General features: G+C 43.6%; 1 protein-coding gene across 5 annotated transcripts in view; it reads right to left on the bottom strand.

The window, feature by feature from the left end:
• The window catches only part of STAT1 (signal transducer and activator of transcription 1), a 1,320,138-nt gene that overhangs the window by 926,991 nt on the left and 367,996 nt on the right, over positions 1-25,151 (bottom strand). For all 5 annotated transcript variants that reach the window (XM_056535944.1, XM_056535945.1, XM_056535942.1 and 2 more), the window contains one exon: positions 15,457-15,560. In XM_056535944.1, the coding sequence (XP_056391919.1) occupies positions 15,457-15,560 (104 nt within the window). The remainder of the gene's footprint in view (positions 1-15,456; positions 15,561-25,151) is intronic.

Genomic DNA, 25,151 nt, shown 5'->3' with positions numbered 1-25,151 from the left:
CTGTCCACTAATGGGAGTTGTCCCCAATTGGGAGGTGTCCACTAAGGGAGATTTAACATAAATAAACTGTAACATAGTTCATAAGGTTGAAAAATGACCAGAGTCCATCAAGTTCAACCTATAACCCTAATGAGTTCCTACTGACTTGATCCAGAGGAATGCAAAAAACCCTTCATACTAGAGGTAAAAAATCCTTCCCAACTCCAAATATGGTAGTTAGAATAAATCCCTGGATAAACATGCTGTCCCTAAATATCTAGTATATATAACCAACAAAGTTATTATTATACAAAAATGCATCCAGACCCCTTTTGAACTATTTTACAGAGTTCACAATGACCCCCTTCTCAAGCAGAAAATTCCATAGTCTCACTGCTCTTATAGTCAACAACTCCCGTCTGTGCTGGTGTAGAAACCTTCTTTGTTATAGATACAGTCCTGGGTATAAACAGATCATGGGAGAGATCTCTGTACTGCCCCCTGATATATTTATACATAGTTATTAGTCTCCCCTGAGCCTTGTTTTTTCTAAACTAAATAACCCTAATTTTGATAATCTTTCTGGGTACTGTAGTCCTCCCATTCCCCGTATTATGCTGGTTGCCCGTCTTTGAACCCTCTCCAGCTCCACTATATCTTTCTTGTAAACTGGTGCCCAGTACTGTACACAGTATTCTATGTGTGGTCTGACTAGTGATTTGTACAGTGGTAGAATGATTTCCTTGTCATGGGCATCTATTCCCCTATTGATGCACCCCATGATTTTATTGCCTTGGCAGCAGCTACCCGACACTGGTCACTACAGCTAAATTTACTGTTAACTAAGATTCCCAAGTCCTTTTCCACATAAGTTGTCCCAAGTGTGCTCTTACTTAATACATAATCCCCTGGATTTTTCCTCGCCATTTGCATAACCTTACATTTATCAGTGTTGAACCTAATCCGCCACTTCCCAGCCCAAACCTCCAACTTATCCAGATCCATTTGTAACAGTGCACTGTCCTCTATAGTGTTTACCGCTTTACAGAGTTTAGTATCATCTGCAAAGATTGCTACTTCACTATTCAACCCCTCTACAAGGTCATTAATTAATATATTAAATAGGACAGGACCAAAGACTGACCCTTGTGGTACCCCACTAGTCACCCAATCAGAATAAGTACCATTAATAACCACCCTCTGTTTCTCATCACTGAGTCAGTTACTTACCCACTTATACACATTCTCCCCCAGCCCAATCCTTCTCATTTTATGCACCAACCTTTTATGTGGCACCGTATCAAATGCTTTGGAAAAATCCAGATATACGACATCCAGCGATTGTCCCTGGTCCAGTCTGGAGCTCAACTCCTCAGAAAAGCTGATCAGTTTAGTTTGACAGGACGGATCCCTCATAAAGCCATGCTGATATGGAGCCATACATTTATTTTTATCAAGATACTCCAAAATAGTATCTCTTAGAAAACCCTCAAACAATTTACTTACAACATACATTGAACTAACAGGTCTATAATTCCCAGGGTCACCTTTAGTCCCCTTTTTATATATTGTCACCACATTTGTTATGCGCCAGTTCTGGGGAACAGTCCCTGTTACTATAGAGTCCCTGAATATTAACCCCTTAGGGACCAGGGGCGTACGCCTTCGCTCCCTGGTACTTAAGGACCACGGGCGTACAGGTACAGGGCGGGGACCGGACCGGGGTGTTTGCTAATATCGATCAGCAGGCACCCCGTGCAAATGCCCAGGTGGGTCTTCAGACCCCCCCCCCCCCCATGTTGAGGATCGGCGCAAATCGCAAGTGAATTCACACTTGCGATCTGCGCCGATTCCGGGTTATACGGGTCTATGGTGACCCTGAATATAAGGGGGATCGCGGTTGTCCAAGACACCCACGATCCCCCTGAAGGGATAGGAGTGAGGTGGCAGGGGTGCCACCCCTCCTATCCCTGCTATTGGTCGTCAAGAAGCGACAACCAATAGCAGATCGGGGGCGGGGGGGTTAACTTTCGGTTTCCCCATTCTACCCACCCACAATAGGCGGAGCAGAACGGGAAACCGACAGGGATCGGGCGCCGAAGTCCACTTACCCATCGTGGTGGCAGCGGGCAGCGATCGGTGGTGGCAGCAGAAGAGGACGGCTATGCGGCTCCCTGGATCCTATGGAAGCCTGTGAGTTGCCTAGCAACATCTGGAAAACTACAGTCTGAGACCACTATACAGTGGTCTCTAAACTGTAGTCCTCCAGATGTTGCAAAACTACAACTCCCAACATGCCCAGACAGCTGTTTGCTGTGTGGGCATGCTGAGATTTGTAATTTTGCAACAGCTGGAGGGCTGTGGTTTGGAGATTAATTTGCAGTGATCTATAAACTGTAGTCCTCCAGATCTTGCAAAACTACAACTCCTAGCATGCCCACATAGCTGTTTGCTGTCTGGGCATGCTGGGAATTGTAGTTTTGCAACATCTGGAGGTCCACAGTTTGGAGATCACTGTGCAGTGGTCTCTAAGCTGTAGCCCTCCAGATGTTGCAAAACAGCAAATCCCAGCATGCCCAGACAGCAAACAGTTGTCTCGGCATGCTGGGAGTTGTAGTTGTGTACCTCCAGCTGTTGCATAACTACATCTCCCAGCATGCCCTTCGGCGATCAGTACATGCTGGGAATTGAAGTTTTGCAACAGCTGGAGGCACACTGGTTGGAAAACACTGAGTCAGGTAACAGAACAGAAGCAAAAGTACAACTGCCAGCATGCACGGTCTGTCAGTAAATGCTGGGAGTTGTAGTTTTGAAACAGCTGGTTTGCCCCCCATGTGAATGTACAGGGTACATTCACACGGGCAGGTTTACAGTAAGTCTCCTGCTTCAAGTTTGAGCTGCGGCAAATTTTTTGCTGCAGCGCAAACTCCTAGCGGGAAACTCACCATAACCTGCCAGTGTGAATGTACCCTAAAAACACTACACAACACTAACACATAATAAAGGGTAAAACACTACATACCGTATATACTTGAGTATAAGCCGAGTTTTTCAGCACGATTTTTCGTGCTGAAAACGCCCCCCTCAGCTTATACTCGAGTGAACTCTCCACCTGTCAATCCCGTCATCAGTGGTCTTCAACCTGCGGACCTCCAGATGTTGCAAAACTACAACTCCCAGCAAGCACGGACAGGCATCGGCTGTCCGGGCATGCTGGGTGTTGTAGTTTTGAAACCTCTGGAGGCCCACAGGTTGAAGACCACTGCGGCCTTCATCATCATCCAGCCCCCCCCCCCCCTTGTTTTGTACTCACCTTCCCTCGGCGTGAAGTTAGGGTGAGCTGGTCCGGGCCATCTATGCTGCAGGGACCGTCCGGTGGGGATGGTTAGTCGTTGAGGGCTGTCCATTTTCACCGACGGGGCCTCTTCCAGATGCTTCGGGCCCGACCCGACCCGACGACGCACAGGGACGTTCATGCGCAACATCCCTGTGCGTCATCGTCAAGGCAACGTCACTAGTCTGGGCCCGAAGGGCGGAAAAGAGGTGCCCCCTCGGTGAAAATGGACAGCCCACAACAACTAACCATCCCCACCGGACGGTCCTTGCAGCATAGATGGCCTGGACCAGCTCACCCTAACTTCACGCCGAGGGGAGGTGAGTACAAAACAAAGGGGGGGGGGGGGACTGGATGATGAAGAAGGCCGCAGTGGTCTTCAAGCTGCGGACCTCCAGATGTTGCAAAACTACAACACCCAGCATGCCCGGACAGCGAATGGCTGTCCGGGCATGCTGGGAGTTGTAGTTTTGCAACATCTGGAGGTCCGCAGGTTCAAGACCACTTATGAAGGTATTGACAGGCGGTGATGATGAAGGGGGGATGATGACGAAGGCCGCAGTGGTCTTCAACCTGCGGACCTCCAGAGGTTTCAAAACTACAACTCCCAGCATGCCTGGAAAGCCGATGGCTGGCCGGGCATGGCGGGAGTTGTAGTTTTGCAAAATCTGGAGGTCCGCAGGATGAAGACCACTGATGAAGGGATTGACAGGCCGTGATGATAAAGGGGGGACATGATGACAGGGGTCTGGATGATTACATGGGGGGATTATGTATTTCCCACCCTAGGCTTATAGTCGAGTCAACAACTTTTCCTGGGTTTTTGAGGTAAAATTAGGGGCCTCGGCTTATATTCAGGTCGGCTTATACTCGAGTATATACAGTATACACTCCCTTACACTGTCCCCAATAAAAATGAAAAATATATTGTACGGCAGTGTTTCCAAAACGGCATTGAAGGTATTGACAGGTGGTGATGATGAAGGGGGAGGGATGATGACGAAGGCCGCAGTGGTCTTCAACCTGCAGACCTCCAGAGTTTTCAAAACTACATCTCCCAGCATGCCAGGACAGCGATGGCTGTCCGGGCAAGCTGGGAGTCGTAGTTTTGCAACATCTGGAGGTCGCAGGTTGAAGACCACTGATGAAGGGATTGACAGGCGGTGATGATGAAGGGGGGTGGGGGGATGATGACGAAGGCCGCAGTGGTCTTCAACCTGCGGACCTCCAGAACAACAACTCCCAGCATTTCTGAACAGCCACTGACTGTCCAGGCCTGCTGGGAGTTTAGCAACAGCTGTAGGCACGCTGTTTGGGAATCACTGGCGTAGAATACCCCTATGTCCACCCCTATGCAATCCCTAATTTAGTCCTCAAATGCGCATGGCGATCTCTCACTTCGGAGCCCCGTTCGTATTTCAAGGAAACAGTTTAGGGCCACATTGGGGTATTTCTGTACTCGGGAGAAATTGCACTACAAATTTTGGGGGGCTTTTTCTCCTTTTATCCCTTATGAAAAGTTGGGGTCTACACCAGACTGTTAGTGTTAAAAAAAAATGTTACACTAACATGCTGGTGTTGCCCCATACTTTTTATTTTCACAAGCTGTAAAAGCAAAAAAAGACCCCCAAAATTTGTAACGAAATTTCTCCTGAGTACGGAAATACCCCATATGTGGGCGTAAAATGCTCTGCCGGCGCACAACAAGGCTCAGGAGTGAGAGCACACTTTGTACATTTAAGGCCTAAATTGATGATTTGCACAGGGGTGGTTGATTTTACAGCGATTCTGACATAAACGCAAAAATAATTAAATACCCACATGTGACCCCATTTTGGAAACTACACCCCTCATGGAATGTAACAAGGGGTATAGTGAGCCTTAACACCACACAGGTGTTTGAAGAATATTCATTAACCCCTTAAGGACCAGGCCATTTTACACCTTAGGACCAAAGCGTTTTTTGCACATCTGACCACTGTCACTTTAAACATTAATAACTCTAAAATGCTTTTAGTTATCATTCTGATTCCGAGATTGTTTTTTCGTGACATATTCTACTTTAACATAGTGGTAAAATTTTGTGGTAACTTGCATCCTTTCTTGGTGAAAAATCCCAAAATTTGATGAAAAATTAGAAAATTTAGCTTTTTTCTAACTTTGAAGCTCTCTGCTTGTAAGGAAAATGGATATTCCAAATATTTTTTTTTAATTCACATATACAATATGTCTACTATATGTTTGCATCATAAAATTTATGTGTTTTTACTTTTGGAAGACACCAGAGGGCTTCAAAGTTCAGCAGCAATTTTCCAATTTTTCAAAAAATTTTCAAACTCACTATTTTTCAGGGATCAGTTCAGGTTTGAAGTGGATTTGAAGGGTTTTCATCTTAGAAATACCCCACAAATGACCCCATTATAAAAACTGCACCCCCCAAAGTATTCAAAATGACATTCAGTCAGCGTTTTAACTCTTTAGGTGTTTCACAGGAATAGCAGCAAAGTGAAGGAGAAAATTCACAATCTTCATTTTTTACATCCGCATGTTCTTGTAGACCCATTTTATTAATTTTTACAAGGGGTAAAAGGAGAAAATTTATACTTATATTTGTAGCCCAATTTCTCTCGAGAAAGCACATACTGTCATATGTCTATGTAAATTGTTCGGCGGGCGCAGTAGAGGCTCAGAAGCGAATGAGCGACAAGGGGATTTTGGAGAGTACGTTTTTCTGAAATGGTTTTTGGGGGGCATGTCGCATTTAGGAAGCCCCTATGGTGCCAGAACTGCAAAAAAAAAAACCACATGGCATACCATTTGGAAACTAGACCCCTCGGGGAACGTAACAAGGAATTAAGTGAGCCTTAATACCCCACAGGTGTTTCACGACTTTTGCATATGTAAAAAATAAAAACATATTTTTTCAATAAAATGTGTTTCCCCCCAAATTTCAAATTTTTGCAAGGGTTAATAGCAGAAAAGACCCCCCAAAATTTGTAACCCCATCTCTTCTGAGTATGGAGGCACCCCGTAAGTTGACCTGAAATGCACTACGGGCTAACTACAATGCTCAGACAAGAAGGAGTAATATTTGGCTTTTTGAGAGCAAATTTTGCTAGGGGGGCATGTCGCATTTAGGAAGCCCCTATGGTGCCAGAACAGCAAATAAAATACCACATGGCATACCATTTTGGAAACTAGACCCCTTGAGGAACGTAACAAGGAATTAAGTGAGCCTTAATACCCCACAGGGGTTTCACGACTTTTGCATATGTAAAAAAATAAAATAAAAATTCACTAAAATATGTGTTTCCCCCCAAATTCCTATTTTTTCAAGGGTTAATAGCAGAAACGACCCCCCAAAATTTGTAAACCCATCCCTTCTGAGTATGGAGGTACCCCATAAGTTGACCTGAAGTGCACTACGGGCGAACTACAATGCTCAGAAGAAGAGCAATATTTGGCTTTTTGAGAGCAAATTTTGCTAGGGGGGCATGTCGCATTTAGGAAGCCCCTACGGTGCCAGGACAGCAACAAAAAAAAAAAACACATGGCATACCATTTTGGAAACTAGACCCCTTGAGGAACATAACAAGGAATTAAGTGAGCCTTAATACCCCCACAGGGGTTTCACGATTTTTGCATATGTAAAAAAAAAATTCACTAAAATGTGTGCTTCCCCCAAAATTTCACATTTTTGCCAGGGTTAATAGCAGAAAAGACCCCCAAAATTTGAAACCCCATCTCTTCTGAGTATGGAGGTACCCCATAAGTTGACCTGAAGTGCACTACGGCGAACTACAATGCTCAGAAGAGGGGTACTATTTGGCTTTTTGAGAGCATATTTTGCTAGGGGGGCATGTTGCATTTAGAAAGCCCCTATGGTGCCAGGACAGCAAAAAAAAAAAAAAAAAATACATGGCATACCATTTTGGAAACTAGACCCCTTGAGGAACGTAACAAGGAGTTAAGTGAGCCTTAATACCCCACAGGGGTTTCACGACTTTTGCATATGTAAAAAAAATATTTTTTCACTAAAATGTGTGTTTCCCCCCCAAATTCACATTTTTGCAAGGGTTAATAGGAGAAAAGACCCCCCAAAATTTGTAACCCCATCTCTTCTGAGTATGGAGGTTCCCCATAAGTTGACCTGAAGTGCACTACGGGCAAACTACAATGCTCAGAAGAGAAGGAGTAATATTTGGCTTTTTGAGAGCAAATTTTGCTAGGGGGGCATGTCGCATTTAGGAAGCCCCTATGGTGCCAGGACAGCAAAAAAAAAAACACATGGCATACCATTTTGGAAACTAGACCCCTTGAGGAACGTAAAAAGGAATTTAGTGAGCCTTAATACCCCACAGGGGTTTCACGACTTTTGCATATGTAAAAAATATATATATTTTTTCACTAAAATGTGTTTCCCCCCAAATTCACATTTTTGCAAGGGTTAATAGCAGAAAAGACCCCCCAAAATTTGTAACCCCATCTCTTCTGAGTATGGAGGTTCCCCATAAGTTGACCTGAAGTGCACTACGGGCAAACTACAATGCTCAGAAGAAAAGGAGTAATATTTGGCTTTTTGAGAGCAAATTTTGCTAGGGGGGCATGTTGCATTTAGGAAGCCCCTATGGTGCCAGGACAGCAAAAAAAATAAACACATGGCATACCATTTTGGAAACTAGACCCCTTGAGGAACGTAAAAAGGAATTTAGTGAGCCTTAATACTCCACAGGGGTTTCACGACTTTTGCATACCGTATATACTCGAGTATAAGCCGACCCGAATATAAGCCGAGGCCCCTAATTTCACCCCAAAATCCCAGGAAAAGTTATTGACTCGAGTATAAGCCTAGGGTGGGAAATACATCATCCCCCCCCCTGTTATCATCCAGACCCCCGTCATTAACACCCTCATCATCCTCACCCTGTCATCATCACCCTGTCATCATCCCCTTGTCATCATCCCCTTGTCATCATCCCACCCCCCCTTCATCATCCCCTTGTCATCATCCCACCCCCCCCCTTCATCATCCCCTTGTCATCATCCCCACCCCCCTTCATCATCCCCTTGTCATCATCCTACCCCCCCCCTTCATCATCCCCCTGTCATCATTCCACACACCCCTCTTCATCATCCCCTTGCCATAATCCCCCCCTTCATCATCCCCTTGTCATAATCCCACACCCCCCCCCTTCATCATCCCCTTGTCATCATCACCACATGTCATCATCATGGTCTTCAACCTGCGGACCTCCAGATGTTTCAAAACTACAACTCCCAGCAAGCCCGGGCAGCCATCGGTTGTCCGGGCTTGCTGGGAGTTGTAGTTTTGAAACCTCTGGAGGTCCGCAGGTTGAAGACCACTGCGGCCTTCGACATCATCCAGCCCCCTCTCACCCCCTTTAGTTCTGTACTCACCTCCGCTCTGCGCTGGTCCGGTGCTGCAGGACTGTCCGGTGAGGAGGTCATCTGGTGGGATAGTTGTTCCAGGCTGCCATCTTCACTGGGGAGGCCTCTTCTCCGCGCTTTGGGCCCAGAATAGAGGCGTTGCCTTGACGATGACGCAGAGGAACGTTGGTAATGAACGTACCTCTGCGTCGTCGTCAAGGCAACGTGACTATTCCGGGGCCGGGCCCGAAGCGCGGAGAGGCCTCCCCGGTGAAGATGGCAGCCCGGAACCACTATCCCACCAGACGACCTCCTCACCGGACAGTCCTGCAGCACCGGACCAGCGCCAAACAGACCTTGTTCCATGCTGGGGGTAGCAGGATTCACTCCGTTTTGAGGAATTTACCGACAGCTCTGAGCTGTCGGCTTTCTGTGAAGCAAAACTCACAGGTTTCACACACAAGCGGGATGCGACCAAATTTTAGGCACAATAACCAAGAAAAAGCGTCGGTTATCCTTTAGTAAATGAGGGCCATTGTGTATTTAATACAGTTATATGACTCATTTCTTTAGGATCAGGGATTGAATCGTGGTTACTGCTGTCTCATTTCAGAACAATTGATTTTGACATGGTTGTGTAGGTAATCTGACACGTTTCAGATCGCATACAGTCTCACTATGGCATTTCACACTTACGTATTAAGAAAAAAAAGTGGTTTACAAAGACCTGTTACGTTTACAGGCACGATGATTTCACACAGACCTGTCATGTCTACAGGCTCGATGGTTTCACGGGGACCTGTGACGAGTTCAGGCCCGACTTTGTCACAAAGACCTGTCAGGTCTACAGGCATGATGGTTCACCTAAACACTGGTCTACAGGTACGTTGCTCACGCAGGGAGCTGTCATCTGCAACGGGTCATCACTCCCAAGTCCAGTTGGGTCAGTACATTGGCTAGTTAGGTATGTCTGTTGTTACAGTCTCAATCAGGTAAGGTGCCTTCGTGAACCTTGTCAGGCGACATGATCCACACGGTCTATCAGGTAGAGAGGTATTTCTTGTAATTTACCTGTCAGTTTAGTTTTGCCTCATAAATAGCAGGGGATTGGTGCTTGTCAGACCTGCCATGAAGTTAGCCTTTCTGTGTCCATTTGAAGTAATGTCACAAGTAGGGATGGTAATAGGTATAGTTCAGTTAGTATTTGGCAGGGAATGTTCATTCTCAGGTCGTTTCTTTACAGATGGACGTTACTACCACAGTTTCCAAGGTATGGTTACCACCTCTAGTAGTCACTAGATGGTCGGGGCTACTCTCTCAGCACACTAGGTATAGTCTACTTCGGGTATGTGAAGATTGAGGCTGGGTGTAGGATGTGTTATTTCAGGAATTGTATTTATCCCAGCATGGTTGCTTTTTGCCCTCTATAGGCGTGCCCTCATTGCCCGGTTATGGCACAGCTCAGACCGCTATGCTAAGGTAAGATCTTGTATTGGTATGTAGGCAATCTTTCCTGTCACTAGTACATGTATGGAGCCTGAGCACAAATTAAGTATTCCCATTTCCTTCCACGTCTCTCTCCTCAAGCCTCTTGTCATAAACCGGTTCTCTCAGAAGAATCTTGTCCCCACACATGTCTCCGGCTCTTCTAACATTTACAAAGTTAAACAAATTATTGCTACAAAACTGTGAGAGGTAAACAATTTTTTTGGGTCGACTGGGAGGGTTATGGTCCTGAGGCGAGATCTTGGGAGCCTGAGGAGAATATCCTAGACCGTGACCTTCTCAGGAGTTTTCTCTCTTGTAAAAGGAGGGGGAAACCAAAGGGGGGGGTGCTGTTACGTTATGCGCTCCGTCCGTCACTCTCCGGGTGTTTCTCCTGCCTCCGCCTCTGCTTATTTGCTCCGGCGTGCTAGTCCCCATCCCCTAGGGCGCGCACGTGCAGGCGCTTTAAGATTTAAAGGGCCAGTACGCTCATTTGTGTAATCCACCCGTGGCTCATTTATAAATTCCTCCACCCTCCTCAGTTTCCTGCCGGATCTTTGTTGCCTTGAGCCTGAGAGAAAGCATTCCTGTTATTGCCTTGCCGTGTATCTGATCTCTTGCTTTGTGACTCGACCTTGCTCCTCTGCCACCTGCCTACTCACCTCCTGCTACGTCCAGACTACGCTACTGTGCCGCCTGCCCTGACCTTCTGCTATCCAGACTACAAGTTGCCTTATCCCTCCTGTGCCTCGCATCTCCTCAGCCACCTGTGTGGTCGAGCCGTGCCAGAAGTAGCGACCTGGGTGTCTCCTCCAGCAGCAAGTCCATCCCGCTTTGCGGCAGGCTCTGGTTAAAACCAGCTGGCACCTTAGACTTCGCTCCCTGGTACGGTCCGAGTCATCTGCCACACAGGTCCAGCGGATCCACATCCACCGGGGTTCCTGTCTTCAGAAACGTGACTGTTACAGCAACTGTAAGTACTCACACAAATCACTCCAGCTTCACAAATTCACTCCGCACAGCAGATATCTCTCCATTTCCTAACTCTCTTACAAGTGCCTTTTTTTCCAAAGCCCACTCAGACAGAGTACGCCAATATAGTAAATATAGCTTGTTTGCCATTTTTTTGCAGCACATTTTTGGTTTAAGTATATCTAGAATAATCTGGGCACGAATGAGCACAACAGTTTATTTGTGTTTTAGAAGGATTTATTAAAAGGTATATTTTAAATAGCACCTTCTATTCCCTGGTTTTTGGTCAGCTGGTGTATAATATTTAGTCATATGCTAGGAGGTATTGAGAATACAGCAGCCGTTTGCAGGACCTTTACCAGATTGCAAATTGGAGTAATATAATAGGTGCAGGGACAGTAAAAGTGAAAAGAATAAAATACAATACCGTAGGTGTCAGGAAAACAGCTGGAGGTACACCAAATTAACAGAAATAAAACTAGACAAACACACAGTCAAGTCAGAGTCAAAACAAGCCGAGTCCAAGCCAGGAGGTAATGGAGTACAATAACGGAGAGCAAAAGAGTAGTCAAAGCCGAGCAAAGATCAATATCCATATAACAGAGAACAATAAATGCTGGTTACTCAAAACTAAGTTCTTTCGCTGGCAACAGAGTGAGCTGAACTTAGTAGCCAAGCTCACAGGTGCAGGCTCAGCCTGGTAACTGCTAAACAGCCCAGATTGGCTAAGGCGTAGCCAAACAACCAGGCCAAGCCAAAGCTCAGGGAAGGTTAACCCTTCGAGTTCTCACAGAGGTCTCCATATATTAGATGTACTTCAAAGCCTCATATGTATAAGTTAGCCATATGAGGGCTTGTTATTTGTGTGACCAATTGTAATGACACCTTTCATTTTACCAAAAAATATACAGCGCAACAAATAAAATATTGTTTGTAGGAGGGAAATTAAAGAGTAAAAAATCTTTTTAAGGGATCATTGTTTGAACAGTGATCAGTAGTTTCTATCGGTACCATGTTTGCATAAACGTGACTCTTTGATCACTTTTTATTCATTTTTCCTATTTTTTACATTTAGCTAATGCACCATCTATATATATAAAACTCAATGGGGGATATTTATCAAAGCTGTCTATGTCCCGCATCAATATAGACCAAACCATAGAGCGTTAGGCTGGTCTATTGTGCACCTAATTTATCAAAAGGCGCACGGCTCTTGATAAATTCTGCGCACAGACTTCATGATCTATACTTTAGACTGTATTTAAATCTGCACCAACCTGGTCTGAAATTTCGGCGTACTTTCAGCTGATGCAACTTGTCGCTGAAAAGTCACTTTTGATAAATTCAGCACCAATGCATTTTCCAATGCATTTCCGTCTAAAATAGACTAGCATGCATCATGTTCTAAAAATCCTCTAGAGCAAAAGTTGAAAAAAAGTTGCACATATTTAGACTGCGACTCTCTGTGCGACAAATTAAGACAGGATAAACCAATCTAAATCCTTTGATAAATATCCCCCAATGTGTGTATGTGTGTGTGTGTGTATGTTCCAGCATCACGTCCAAACGGCTAAAGATATTAACATGAAACTTGGCACACATGTTCCTTATATGTCAACAACAAATATAGGATAGGTCATTTAACCCTTACTCATCCCTATTTGCCAGGGTCGGGGTTATTGTTTAAAGTCCCATACAAGTCTATGGGAAATATATGTTACTGCATAACTTCCAAACGGCTGGAGATATTTCGATAATACTCGGTCACATGTTACTTATATGTCCACTTAAAATATAGGGTAGTTAATTTAACCCTTAACTACCCTCATTTGTGAGGGTCAGAGTTTTCGTTTAAAGTCCCATGCAAATCAGTGGGAAATGTATGTTCCCACATAACTTCCGTATGGCTAGAGATATTTCAATACCTGGTACACATATTACAGGTCGGGATACAAGGAACGGAAATGAGGTCGGGATAGGAGGTGGAGATAGGACGGGATATGAGGATGACATAGGAAGATGGGATAGGAGGTCAAGATAGGATGGGATAGGAGGTCGGGATAGGAGGTCGAGATAATAGGACGGGATATGAGGTCGGGATATGAGGTCGAGATATGACAATATATAAGGATGGGATATGAAGTCAAAAGCTTCCTCTGTTGATTTTCGGGATAGGATATCGAGATAGGAGGGAGGGATAGGAGGTCACGATAGGAGGTCAAGATAGAAGAACGGGATAGGAGGACGGGATAGGAGGAAGGGATAGGAGGAAGGGATAGGAGGTTGGGATAGGAGGTCGAGATAGGAGGTCGAGATAGGAAGTTGGGATAGGAGGTCGAGAGAGAAGGACGGGATAGAAGGACGGGATAGAAGGATGGGATAGGAAGTCGAAATAGGAGGTTGAAATAGGAGGTCGGGATAGGAGGTCGGGATAGGAGGACGAGATATGGGGTTGGGATATGACAACAATATATGAGGACGGGATATGAAGTCAAAAGCTTCTTCTGTTGATTTTGCTCCACAACAAGGATTAGGAAGGAAAAACCGGGCAACGCTGGGTACTCAGCTAGTATAGGATAATTAAGCCGTTCACAACCCCTGAATTTTGATTTGTGGCTTATTATTTCTTCCTGCTCACCTTCTAATACCCATATCAAATTAATTTTTGCAATGAAAAAGTTGTATTAGGGCTTACTTTTTGTGAGACAAGTTGCATTTTTCATCGGCACACTTTATTGTATCATATAATGTATTTTTTTACAGTGTTTTATTTGGGAAATGGCGTGTGATAAAAAATTTTATCAGGCTTTTTTTTTTTTTTTTACATTTCTTTATAGTTTATATTTTTTCCTACTATTTTTGCCCCCTAAACCCAAAAGGGGCCTATCATAAGCCATGAGTCAATGGCTTACATAGATCATTGTAATGCTATTGCATTACACTGAACCATGTAATTGGCATTCTATTGTTGTATTACACTGTATAATGCTATACAGTGAATGCAATCTAATGATTGCAAATAAAATTGTAAAATAAAACATAAATAATAATTTTTTCAAAATCATATAAAAGACCCTCCCCTAATAAAAAATCACCAGTTTTTCCCATTTTTGGTATTGTCACTTGTGTAATTCTACATTCTTTAAAATATAATGTTTAAGATCCTGCACAGTAAACAGTTGAGACATTAAAACAATACATACCAATATCTTACATCAGGAAAAAATGAATAAAAAGCACTAAAAAAGTCCCATAAAAAATGGTACAGATAAAAGCTACATGGTGCAAAAAATTTACCCTCATACAGCTACGTGTGTGGAAAAAATTAAAAAGTTATAGAGGTCAGAAGAGGACAATTTTAGGAACATTAATTTTGTTTAAAAAAGTTTTAACTTTTTTAATAATAGTACAGTGATAGAAAAACGATATAAATTGGATATCATTTTAACCAAATTGACCTACAGGATAAACAGAGCATGTCATTTTTACCATAAAATGCACTTGGTAAAAACAGCAGCTCCCAACAATTGCAAAAAATTTTTTTCATTTTCAATTCTCACTCACAAATAATAATTTTGTTGGTTTTGCCATACATTTTATGGTAAAATGAAACATGTCATTACAAAGTACACAAATAACAATCATATGGATCTGTAGATGAAATAAAAGAGCTATGGCTCTTAAAAGGCAAGGAGAAAAAAACTAAAATGCAGAAATGAAAATGGTGTCCAATAGGCTAAAATGGGCTGTGACCTTAAGGGGTTAATGGTTTGAACATTTCCACACGTGGAGAAACCAAATATGTTTATTTTATTTAAAATAAATATTTATTTTATTTAAAATGGAAATATGGGGTAGTTTTCATTTTATTTACTTATAATGAAAAAAAAATCTAAAAAACTTTTTGTCAGTACTGATAGTACTGATCATTACAATTGGGATCTACTTGTATAGTGTGCCAGAAAGTAGATCATACCATAGGAGCACTGGAGCCGGCTATGAAGGAGGTGAGCAGAGTTCCAGCTGTCATTTTGATTCATCAGAACCCCGCAAATGTGCTGCGAGTGGTCCAATCAGTCTCACAAGGTTTGCAACTGCTTAAGGTGCCGTAATCAGTAATATACTAGAGGTATGTCAAAATATATTTAGGAGATTTTTCTTTGTTGTTGGCAGAAAAATAAGTATTACCTATTCATGCCCCTTTCCTGTTTACCACTTACATGACTGCCGGATAGGTTTTCATGATAAATAACCTTTATGCATTTTATTGTATACAATATTTAAGGATATATACATACCTCTCTTTTAATACCTATGGTAATGTACATGTTTTGTAACATCAATTTTTCTTGTCTCAGTTCAATTTGTGCAAGATGTTCACTTTGCACATTATGTTCATTTTCTGAAACAAAATAAGAAAGCAAACTGAAAGTTAAATAACTTTTTCAGCACCAAAAATTTGTAGTCACACTACTGGGATTAAACATAGTTTGTTGACTAACTACTAATTTCTATATCCTTGCAAAAATGATGTAATAACCACACCTGAAGGATGTTCACCAACCTTTCTTACTTTGTAGCAGATATACAAATCACAGATACTGTATTGACAAAAAGCAATGTTTTACTAGATGAACATTTTGCCTTTGCTATATAATAATAATGGAAAATAGGGAAAGGACCAGGCACACATAATGCGTGGGACATAAACCATACACATACATAAAATATAAAATGTCCCACGCATTATGTGTGCCTGGTCCTTTCCCTATTTTCCATTATCCCCTCTTTATTATAATTCTTGGTTTTATTATTGTTTTGTCTTATTAATTGTTTATTCATTATTATATTTCCTTGATGCATTTTATGAATATATATGCTTATTTTAATTATTTTAAGTATTTAAATGTAGTTTATGAGTGTATATATACACTTTTTGTGAAAATCTACTTTGTCAGGTAGGGGTTAATACCTGCGTGTATATAAATCCCTCCCTGAGAAGTGTTTGTTATGCCTGATGAAACCGCGCAAGCGCGGTGAAACGCGTCGCATTGGATTAAATCTGTTCGCTACACACCTGGCTCTATTGTCCTCTCCTTGGTCAGCGCCGATATTCCCATCGTTTCTGAAGTTCACCTCATATCTCTACGCCATCTCTGGGAAGGCTGCAGACTGAGATCATCATACCAAACGCACATCTTGGTTGTGTGGGAGTACGCACAACCTGGCAGGGTGAGCCTTACTTTTCCCTCCCCCTCCCACACACCTGTGATCCGTTTGTTCTTCACAAGGGAGCGCCTGTTTTTCTCTTTGCTTTACAGATCTGCTCTCTGGCGTACGAGTGAAGTCATCAGAAGCCAGAGCGCCGAGGAAAGAAGAGGCAGCTGACAGGGGAAAAAGATGAGCAGCAGGTACAGTGGGGATCAAAAGTTTGGGCACCCCAGGTAAAAATTTGTATTAATGTGTATAAAGAAGCCAAGGAAAGATGGAAAAATCTCCAAAAGGCATCAAATTACAGATTAGACATTCTTATAATATGTTGACAAAAATTAGATTTTATTTCCATCATTTACACTTTCAAAATAACAAAAAACAAAACAAAAAACAGTGTCTGCAAAAGTTAGGGCAGCCTGCAGAATTTATAGCATGCACTGCCCCTTTACAAAGCTGAGACCTGCCAGTGTAATGGATTGTTCTCAATCATCATCTGGGAAGACCAGGTGATGTCAATCTCAAAGGTTTTAAATGCCCAGACTCATCTGACCTTGCCCCAACAATCAGCACCATGGGTTCTTCTAAGCAGTTGTCTAGAAATCTGAAACTGAAAATAGTTGAAGCTCACAAAGCTGGAGAAGGCTATAAGAAGATAGCAAAATGCTTTCAGATTTCAATATCCTCGGTTCGGAATGTAATTAAGAAATGGCAGTCATCAGGAACAGTGGAAGTTAAAGCAAGATCTGGATGACCAAGAAAAACAGAACAACTCGCAGGATTGTGAGAAAAACAATTCAAAACCAACATTTGACTGCACAATCCCTCCAGAAAGATCTGGAAGACACTGGAGTTGGGGTACACTATTCCACTATAAAGAGATACTTGTACAAATATGGTTTTCATGGAAGAGTCATCAGAAGAAAACCTCTTCTACGTCCTCACCACAAAAATCAGTGTTTGAACTTTGCAAATGAACATATAGACAAGCCTGATGCATTTTGGAAACAAGTTCTGTGGACCGATGAGGTTAAAATTTAACTATTTGGCCGGATTGAGCAAAGGTACGTTTGGAGAAGAAGAGGAAAATAATTTAATGAAAAGAACCTCTGTCACACTGTTAAGCATGGTGGTGGATCAATCATGCTTTGGGGTTGTATTGCAGCCAGTGGCACAGGGAAAATCTCACATGTAGAAGGAAAAATTGATTCAATAAAATTTCAGCAAATTTTGGATGCCACGTTGATGCCATCTGTGAAAAAGCTGAAGTTAAAGAGAGGATGGCTTCTACAAATGGATAATGATCCTAAAAACACCTCGAAATCCACGGGGGATTACATCAAGAGGCGTAAACTGAAGGTTTTACCATGGCCTTCGCCATCTCCTGACCTCAACATAATTGAAAATCTATGGATAGAATACAGAAATTTAGGTGCACTACTGTGGTAGATGTATACAATGACATTGGCTATCCCTCAACACTGATGTTAAAATTGAGACATTCGCCAGAATATCCTTATATGAAGGACATACCAGAGCCCGCACACCAATGCCAAGGTTTTTCAAATGGCACAGGACCTAACGTAACCTACCTGTGCGTGATAAGCAAAAACCAGGGGCCAGTGGGCAATTACAGCAGCATTAGGCCGACATGCAGCCTGCTCCCAGTTGCCTCCAGTGTGACTGATCACACATACAATGGGAGGAGGGAGAGACAGGCTACAAGCTCAACCTAAGTTGGCTGATATAGGTGCATGGCCTCACAGGTGCAACCTTAATCCTGCCTGGAAAATGTTCAAGGCACAATACATATGGAGTTTACAAACCTCCAAGTATAAATTTTAAACAACAACAAAAAACGTGGTCTCAAATGGCTGGAGGTGCTCATCCCCAAATGCAGTTGTGCATTTATACCTCCTCCCATTGTATGTGTGCTCAGTCACACTGGAGGCAGGCTGCATGTCGGCCTAATGCTGCTGTAATTGCCCACTGGCCCCTGGTTTTTGCTTATCACGCACAGGTAGGTTAGCGTTAGGTCCCGTGCCATTTGAGAAACCTTGGCGTTGGTGTGCGGGCTCTGGTATGTCCTTCATATAAGGATATACTGGCGAATGTCTCAATTTTAACATCAGTGTTGAGGGATAGACAATGTCATTGTATACATCTACCACAGTAGTGCACCTAAATTTCTGTATTGTATTATTCTAACTGTTACACATCCACACCGTTTATCTGGTGTAGGATTCTATTGTGGCACTTGTAGTCCACTGCAGGCATCCTCCATTGTATGCATTTTTATGCTGGGGATCGCCCCTAGCAACAGACTACAAGGGCAGGATCTGCTCCCCCAGTATAAATGCACAACTGCATTAGGGGTTGAGCACCTCCAGCCATTTGAGACCATGTTTTTTGTTGTAATCTATGGATAGACCTTAAAAGAGCAGTGCGTGAAAGACAGCCCAGAAATCTCAAAGGGCTGGAAGACTTTTGTAAAGAAGAATGGGCAGAGATACCTCAAGCAAGAATTGAAAGACTCTTCACTGGCTACAAAAAGCGCTTACAAGCTGTGATACTTGCCAAAGGGGGCAGTACAAGATATTAACTCTGCAGGGTGCCCAAACTTTTGCAGACGCCATTTTTTTGTTTTCTGTTATTTTGGAAGTGTAAATGATGGAAATAAAATCTAACTTTTGTGGACATATTATAAGAATGTCTAGTCTGTAATTTGATGCCTTTGGGAGATTTTTCCATCTTTCTTTGGGGTGCCCAAACTTTTGATCCCCACTGTTTGTATACTGGGGAAAGCAGGTGGGGCTGGGAGAAGGAGGAATGCCCAGGGGTCTGCTGCCTAGCTAATGTGGGGGAACTGCTGCCTAGCTAATGTGGGGGAAATACTGCCTACCTAATGTGGGGGAACTGCTGCCTACCTAATATGGGGGAACTTCTGCCTACATATCATGGGGAGAACTGCTGCCTAGCTATTGTGGGGGAACTGCCGCTTACCTAATGTGGGGGAACTGCAGCCTATCTAATGTGCAAGAATTACTGCCTTTCTATGTGGGGGAACTGCGGCCTTTATAATGTGGGGAACTGCTGCCTAGCTAATGTGGGGGACATCTGATGCCTACCTAATTTGGGAAAATGCTGCCTATATAATGCGGGGAACTGCTGCCTAGCTAATGTGGGGGACTGCTGCCTACCTAATGTGCAGGGCTGCTGCCTAACTAATGTGGAGGGCTGCTGCCTAGCTAATGTGGAGGGCTGCTGCCTACTTAAAGTAGGGAGGCCTGCTGCCTTGCTAATGTGGGGAAATGCTGCCAGCCTAATGTGAGGGACTTCTGCCTCCTAGCTAATTTGGGGGACTTCTGCTGCCTATCTAGTAAGGGGAACATCTGATGCCCACCTAATGTGGGAAAATGCTGCCTATATGATGCGGGGAACTGCTGCCTAGCTAATGTGGGGGACTGCTGCCTACCTAATAAGGGGAACTTCTGCTGCCTACTAATATGGGGGACATCTGCTGCCTACCTAATATGGGGGACTTCTGCTGCCTACCGACTATCTACTACATTTCTGTCTAGCTAATATGGGGACTAACTACAAAGCTAATAGGGGGGCTACCAACATAGCTTATATGGGATTTTTCATACAAGGGACAGCTATCTATGGTATTTACCTACAGGGGCAACTCTCTCTGGTTGGGCCCTACCTACTTGGGACACTTATGTGATGGAGGAAATTACCTTAAAACCCTGTCTACCTACAGGAGCGACCTAACTAACTATTGTGGGGGACAATTCATTCTTCCCCCACCAAGGGGGGCATTATTACCTTTTTGGGGTGCTAGAATAGTGCATAGCCTAAAATGTTTGAATGGCAGGTTTTGCAGTTGTGGCTGGAAGAAATCATCATGACGGTCTTGGCCAGAGGGAGAAGAAAAAGGAAAGTAAGCTACATCACCTGATATGACTGTATGTAATCACGTATATGGTCTGTAGTGGTAATGATGGTGGTTATTGTCAATCTGTCACCTGTGTATCGGAAGGTCCTTAAAAACTTAACCACATAGGGACCCAGGGCGTATAGGTATGCCTTCGATCCCTGGTACTTAAGATATTGATCAGCAGGCACGCCCACGGGGGGGGGGTCAACAGACCCCCCCCCATGTTGGCGATCGGCGCAAATCGCAACTGAATTCACAGCTGCGATTTGCGCCGATTCCGGGTCATACGGGTCTATGGTGAACCGGTAACCTGTAATATAAGGGGGATCGCTGTTGTCCATGACACCCCTCCTGCCCACCCCTCCTATCCCTGCTATTGGTCATCAAAAGCGACGACCAATAGCAGATCGGGGGCGGGGGGGTTAACTTTCGTTTTCCCAGTCCTGCCCGTCCACAATAGGCGGGGCAGTATGGGGAAACCGACAGGGAACGGGCGCCGAAGTCCACTTACCCATCGGCGTCTGCTGCAAATCCCAGCATGCCCAAACAGCTGTCTCGGCATGCTGGGAGTTGTAGTTGAGTATCTCCAGCTATTGCATAACTACATCTCCCAGCATGCCCTTCTGCGATCAGTACATGCTGGGAGTTGAAGTTTTGCAACAGCTGGAGGCACACTGGTTGGAAAATACTGAGTTAGATAACTGAAGGTTTTCCAACCAGTGTGCCTCCAGCTGTTGCAAAAGTACAACTCCCAGCATGCACGGTCTGTCAGTACATGCTGGGAGTTGTCGTTTTGAAACAGCTGGAGGTTTGCCCATCCCCCCATGTGAATGTACCGGGTACATTCGCACGGGCGGGTTTACATTAAGTTTTCTACTTCAAGTTTGGGCTGCGGCAAATTTTTCGCCTCAGCGCAAACTCCTAGCGGGAAACTCACCGTAAACTACAGTGTGAATGTACCTTAAAAACACAACACTACACTAACACATAATAAAGGGTAAAACACTACATATACACCTCCTTTCACTGTCCCCCCCCCCCCCGCAATAAAAATGAAAAACTTATCGTACGGCAGTGTTTCCAAAACAGAGCCTCCAGCTGTTACAAAACAACAACTCCCAGCATTTCTGGACAGCTATTGACTGTCCAGGCATGCTGCGAGTTTAGCAACAGCTGGAGGTACCTTGTTTGGGAATCACTGGCATAGAATACCACTATGTCCCCCCCTATGCAATCCCTATGTAGTCCTCAAATGTGCATGGCGCTCTCTCACTTTGGAGCCCAGTCGTATTTCAAGGAAACAGTTTAGGCACATATGGGGTATTTCCGAACTCTGGAGAAATTGCACTTCAAATTTTGGGGGCTTTTTTCCTTTTACCCCTTATGAAAAGGAAAAGTTGGGGGCTACACCAGCCTGTTAGTGTAAAAAAAAAAATTTACACTAACATGCTGGTGTTGCCCCATAGTTTTTATTTTCACAAGCGGTAAAAGGAAAAAAAGACCAGCAAAATTTGTAATGCAATTTCTCCTGAGTACGGAAATACCCCATATGTAGGCGTAAAATGCTCTGCGGACGCACAACAAGGTTCAGGAGTGAGAGCGCACGTTGTACATTTGAGGCCTAAATTGGTGATTTGCACAGGGGTGGCTGATTTTACAGCGGTTCTGACATAAACGCAAAAAAATAAATACCCACATGTGATCCCATTTTGGAGACTACACCCCTCACGGAACGTAACAAGGGGTATAGTGAGCCTTAAAACCCCACAGGTTGGATGGGAAAATGAAAAAAAAATGCTAAAATGCTGGTGTTACCCTAAATTTTTCATTTTCACAAGGGAAAATAGGAAAAAAGCCCCCCCCCCCCAAATTTGTAACCCCATTTCTTCTGAGTAAGAACATACCCCATATGTGGATGTAAAGTGCTCTGCGGGCGAACTACAATGCTCAGAAGAAAAGGAGTGCAATTGGGATTTTGAAGAGAAAATTTGTCCGGAATTGAAGGCCATGTGTGTTTACAAAGCCCCGATAAGGCCAGAACAATGGACCCACCTCCCACATGTGACCCCATTTTGGAAACTACACCCCTCATGTAATGTAATAAGGGGCACAGTGAGAATTTACGCCCCACAGGTGTCTGACAGATTTTTGGAACAGTTGTCCGTAAAAATGAAAAATAATTTTTTTTATTTGCACAGCCCACTGTTCCAAAGATCTGTCAAATGCCAGTGGGGTGTAAATACTCACTGCACCCCTTGTTAAATTCTGTGAGGGGTGTAGTTTCCAAAATGGGGTCACATGTGGGGGGGTCCACTGTTCTGGCACCACGGGGGTGCTTTGTAAACGCACATGGCCGCTGACTACCATTCCAAACGAATTCTCTTTCCAAAAGCTCAATGGCGCTCCTCCTCTTCTGAGCATTGTAGTTCGCCAGCAGAGCATTTTACGTCCTAACATGGGGTATTTCCATACTCAGAAGAAATGGGGTTACAAATTTTGGGGGTCATTTTCTACTATTACCACTTGTAAAAAATGTAAAATTTGGGGGAAAAACTGCATTTTAGTAAAAAAAAAATGTTTTTCTCATTTACACATCCAATTTGAACGAAAAGTCGTCAAACACTTGTGGGGTGTTAAGGCTCAGCGGACCCCTTGTTACGTTCCTTGAGGGGTGTAGTTTCCAAAATAGTATGCCATGTGGGTATTTTTTGCTGTTCTGGCACCACAGGGGCTTCCTAAATGCGACATGACCCCAAAAAACCATTTCAGCAAAAGTTGCTTTCAAAAAGCCAAATGTGACTCCTTCTCTTCTGAGCATTGTAGTTCGCCCGCAAAGCATTTTACGTCCTAACATGGGGTATTTCCATACTCAGAATAGATGGGGTTACATATTTTGGGGGGCATTTTCTCCCATTACCCTTTGTAAAAATTGTAAATTTGGGGGGAAAACTGCACTTTAGTGTGAAATATTTTTTTCCATTTACACATCCGATTTTAACGAAAAGTTGTCAAACACCTGTGGGGTGTTAAGGCTAACTGGACCCCTTGTTACGTGCCTTGAGGGGTGTTGTTTCCAAAATGGTATGCCATGTGTGGTTTTCTTCTGTTCTGGCACCATAGGAGCTTTCTAAATGTGACATGCCCCCCAAAAACCATTTCAGAAAAATTCACTCTACAAAATCCCAATGTTGCTCCTTCCCTTCTGAGCCCTCTACTGCGCCCGCAGAACACTTGACATACACATATGAGGTATTTCCTTACTCGAGAGAAATTGGGTTACAAATTTTGTGGGGCTTTTTCTCCTATTACCACTTGTAAAAATTGAAAAACTGGGTCTACAAGAACATGCGAGAGTAAAAAGTGAAGATTTTGAATTTTCTCCTTCACTTTGCTGCTATTCCTGTGAAACACCTAAAGGGTTAACACACTGAATGTCATTTTGGATACTTTGAGGGGTGCAGTTTTTAAAATTGGGTCATTTGTGGGGTATTTCTAATATGAAGGCCCTTCAAATCCACTTAAAAACTGAACTGGTTGCTTTTGAAACTTTTGTGAAAAATTGGAAAATTGCTGCTGAACTTTGAAGCCCTCTGATGTCTTCTAAAAGTAAAAACATGTGAGGGCGAAAACTTCAGGGGTGCAGGAATACAGGCGCTGACCAAGAAGGGGACCAGTGAAGCCAGGTAGGTAACAAACAGCTTTAATTCAATGCGACGCGTTTCACCGTGCTTGCGCGGTTTCATCAGCCCCCATGATGCCAGAACAACAGAACCCCTCCACATGTGACCCCATTTTAGAAACTAAACCCCTCATAGAATGTAATAAGGGGTGCAGTGAGCATTTACACCCCACTGGCGTTTGACAGATCTTTGGAACAGTGGGCTGTGCAAATGAAAAATTACATTTTTCATTTTCACGGACCACTGTTCAAAAAATCTGTCAGACACCTGAGGGGTGTAAATGCTCTCTGTACCCCTTATTACATTCCGTGAGGAGTGTAATTTCCAAAATGGGGTCACATGTGGGGGGGTTCCACTGTTCTTCCACAATGGGGGCTTTGTAAATGTACATGGCCTTCAATTCCAGACACATTCTCTCTCCGAAAGCCCAATGGCGCTCCTTCTCTTCTGAGCATTGTAGTTCGCCCGCAGAGCACTTTACGTCCACACATGGGGTATCTATATACTCAGAAGAAATGGTGTTACACATTTTGGGGGGCTTTTGTCCTATTACCCCTTGTGAAAATGAAAAATTTGGGAGAACATCAGCATTTTAGTGAAGAAAATTAAATTTTTCATTTTCACATCCAACTTTAACAAATTTTTGTTAAACACCTGTGGGGTGTTTAGGCTGACTGTACCCCTTGTTAAATTCCGTGAGGGGTGTAGTTTCCAAAATGGTGTCACATGTGGGTATTTATTTTTTTGCGTTTATGTCAGAACCGCTGTAATATCAGCCACCCCTGTGCAAATCACCAATTTAGGCCTCAAATGTAGATAGTGCGCTCTCACTCCTGAGCCTTGTTGTGCGTCCGCAGAGCATTTTACGCCCACATATGGGGTATTTCCATACTCAGGAAAAATTGTGTTACAAATTTTGGGGGTCTTTTTTTCCTTTTCCTTCTTGTGAAAATGAAAAGCATGGGCCAACACCAGAATGTAAGTGTAAAAATGTTTCTTTTTTTTACACTAACAGGCTGGTGCAGACCCCAACTTTACCTTTTCATAAGGGGTAAAAGGAGAAAAAGACCCCCAAAATTTGTTGGGTAATTTTTCCTGAGTAAAGAAATACCCCATATGTGGCCCTAAACTGTTGCCTTGAAATGCGACTGGGCTCCGG

This window comes from Hyla sarda, chromosome 8 (genome assembly GCF_029499605.1).
Source record: "Hyla sarda isolate aHylSar1 chromosome 8, aHylSar1.hap1, whole genome shotgun sequence".
NCBI classification, from domain to species: domain Eukaryota; kingdom Metazoa; phylum Chordata; class Amphibia; order Anura; family Hylidae; genus Hyla; species Hyla sarda.
This window is presented reverse-complemented; position numbering and strand designations above follow the sequence as displayed.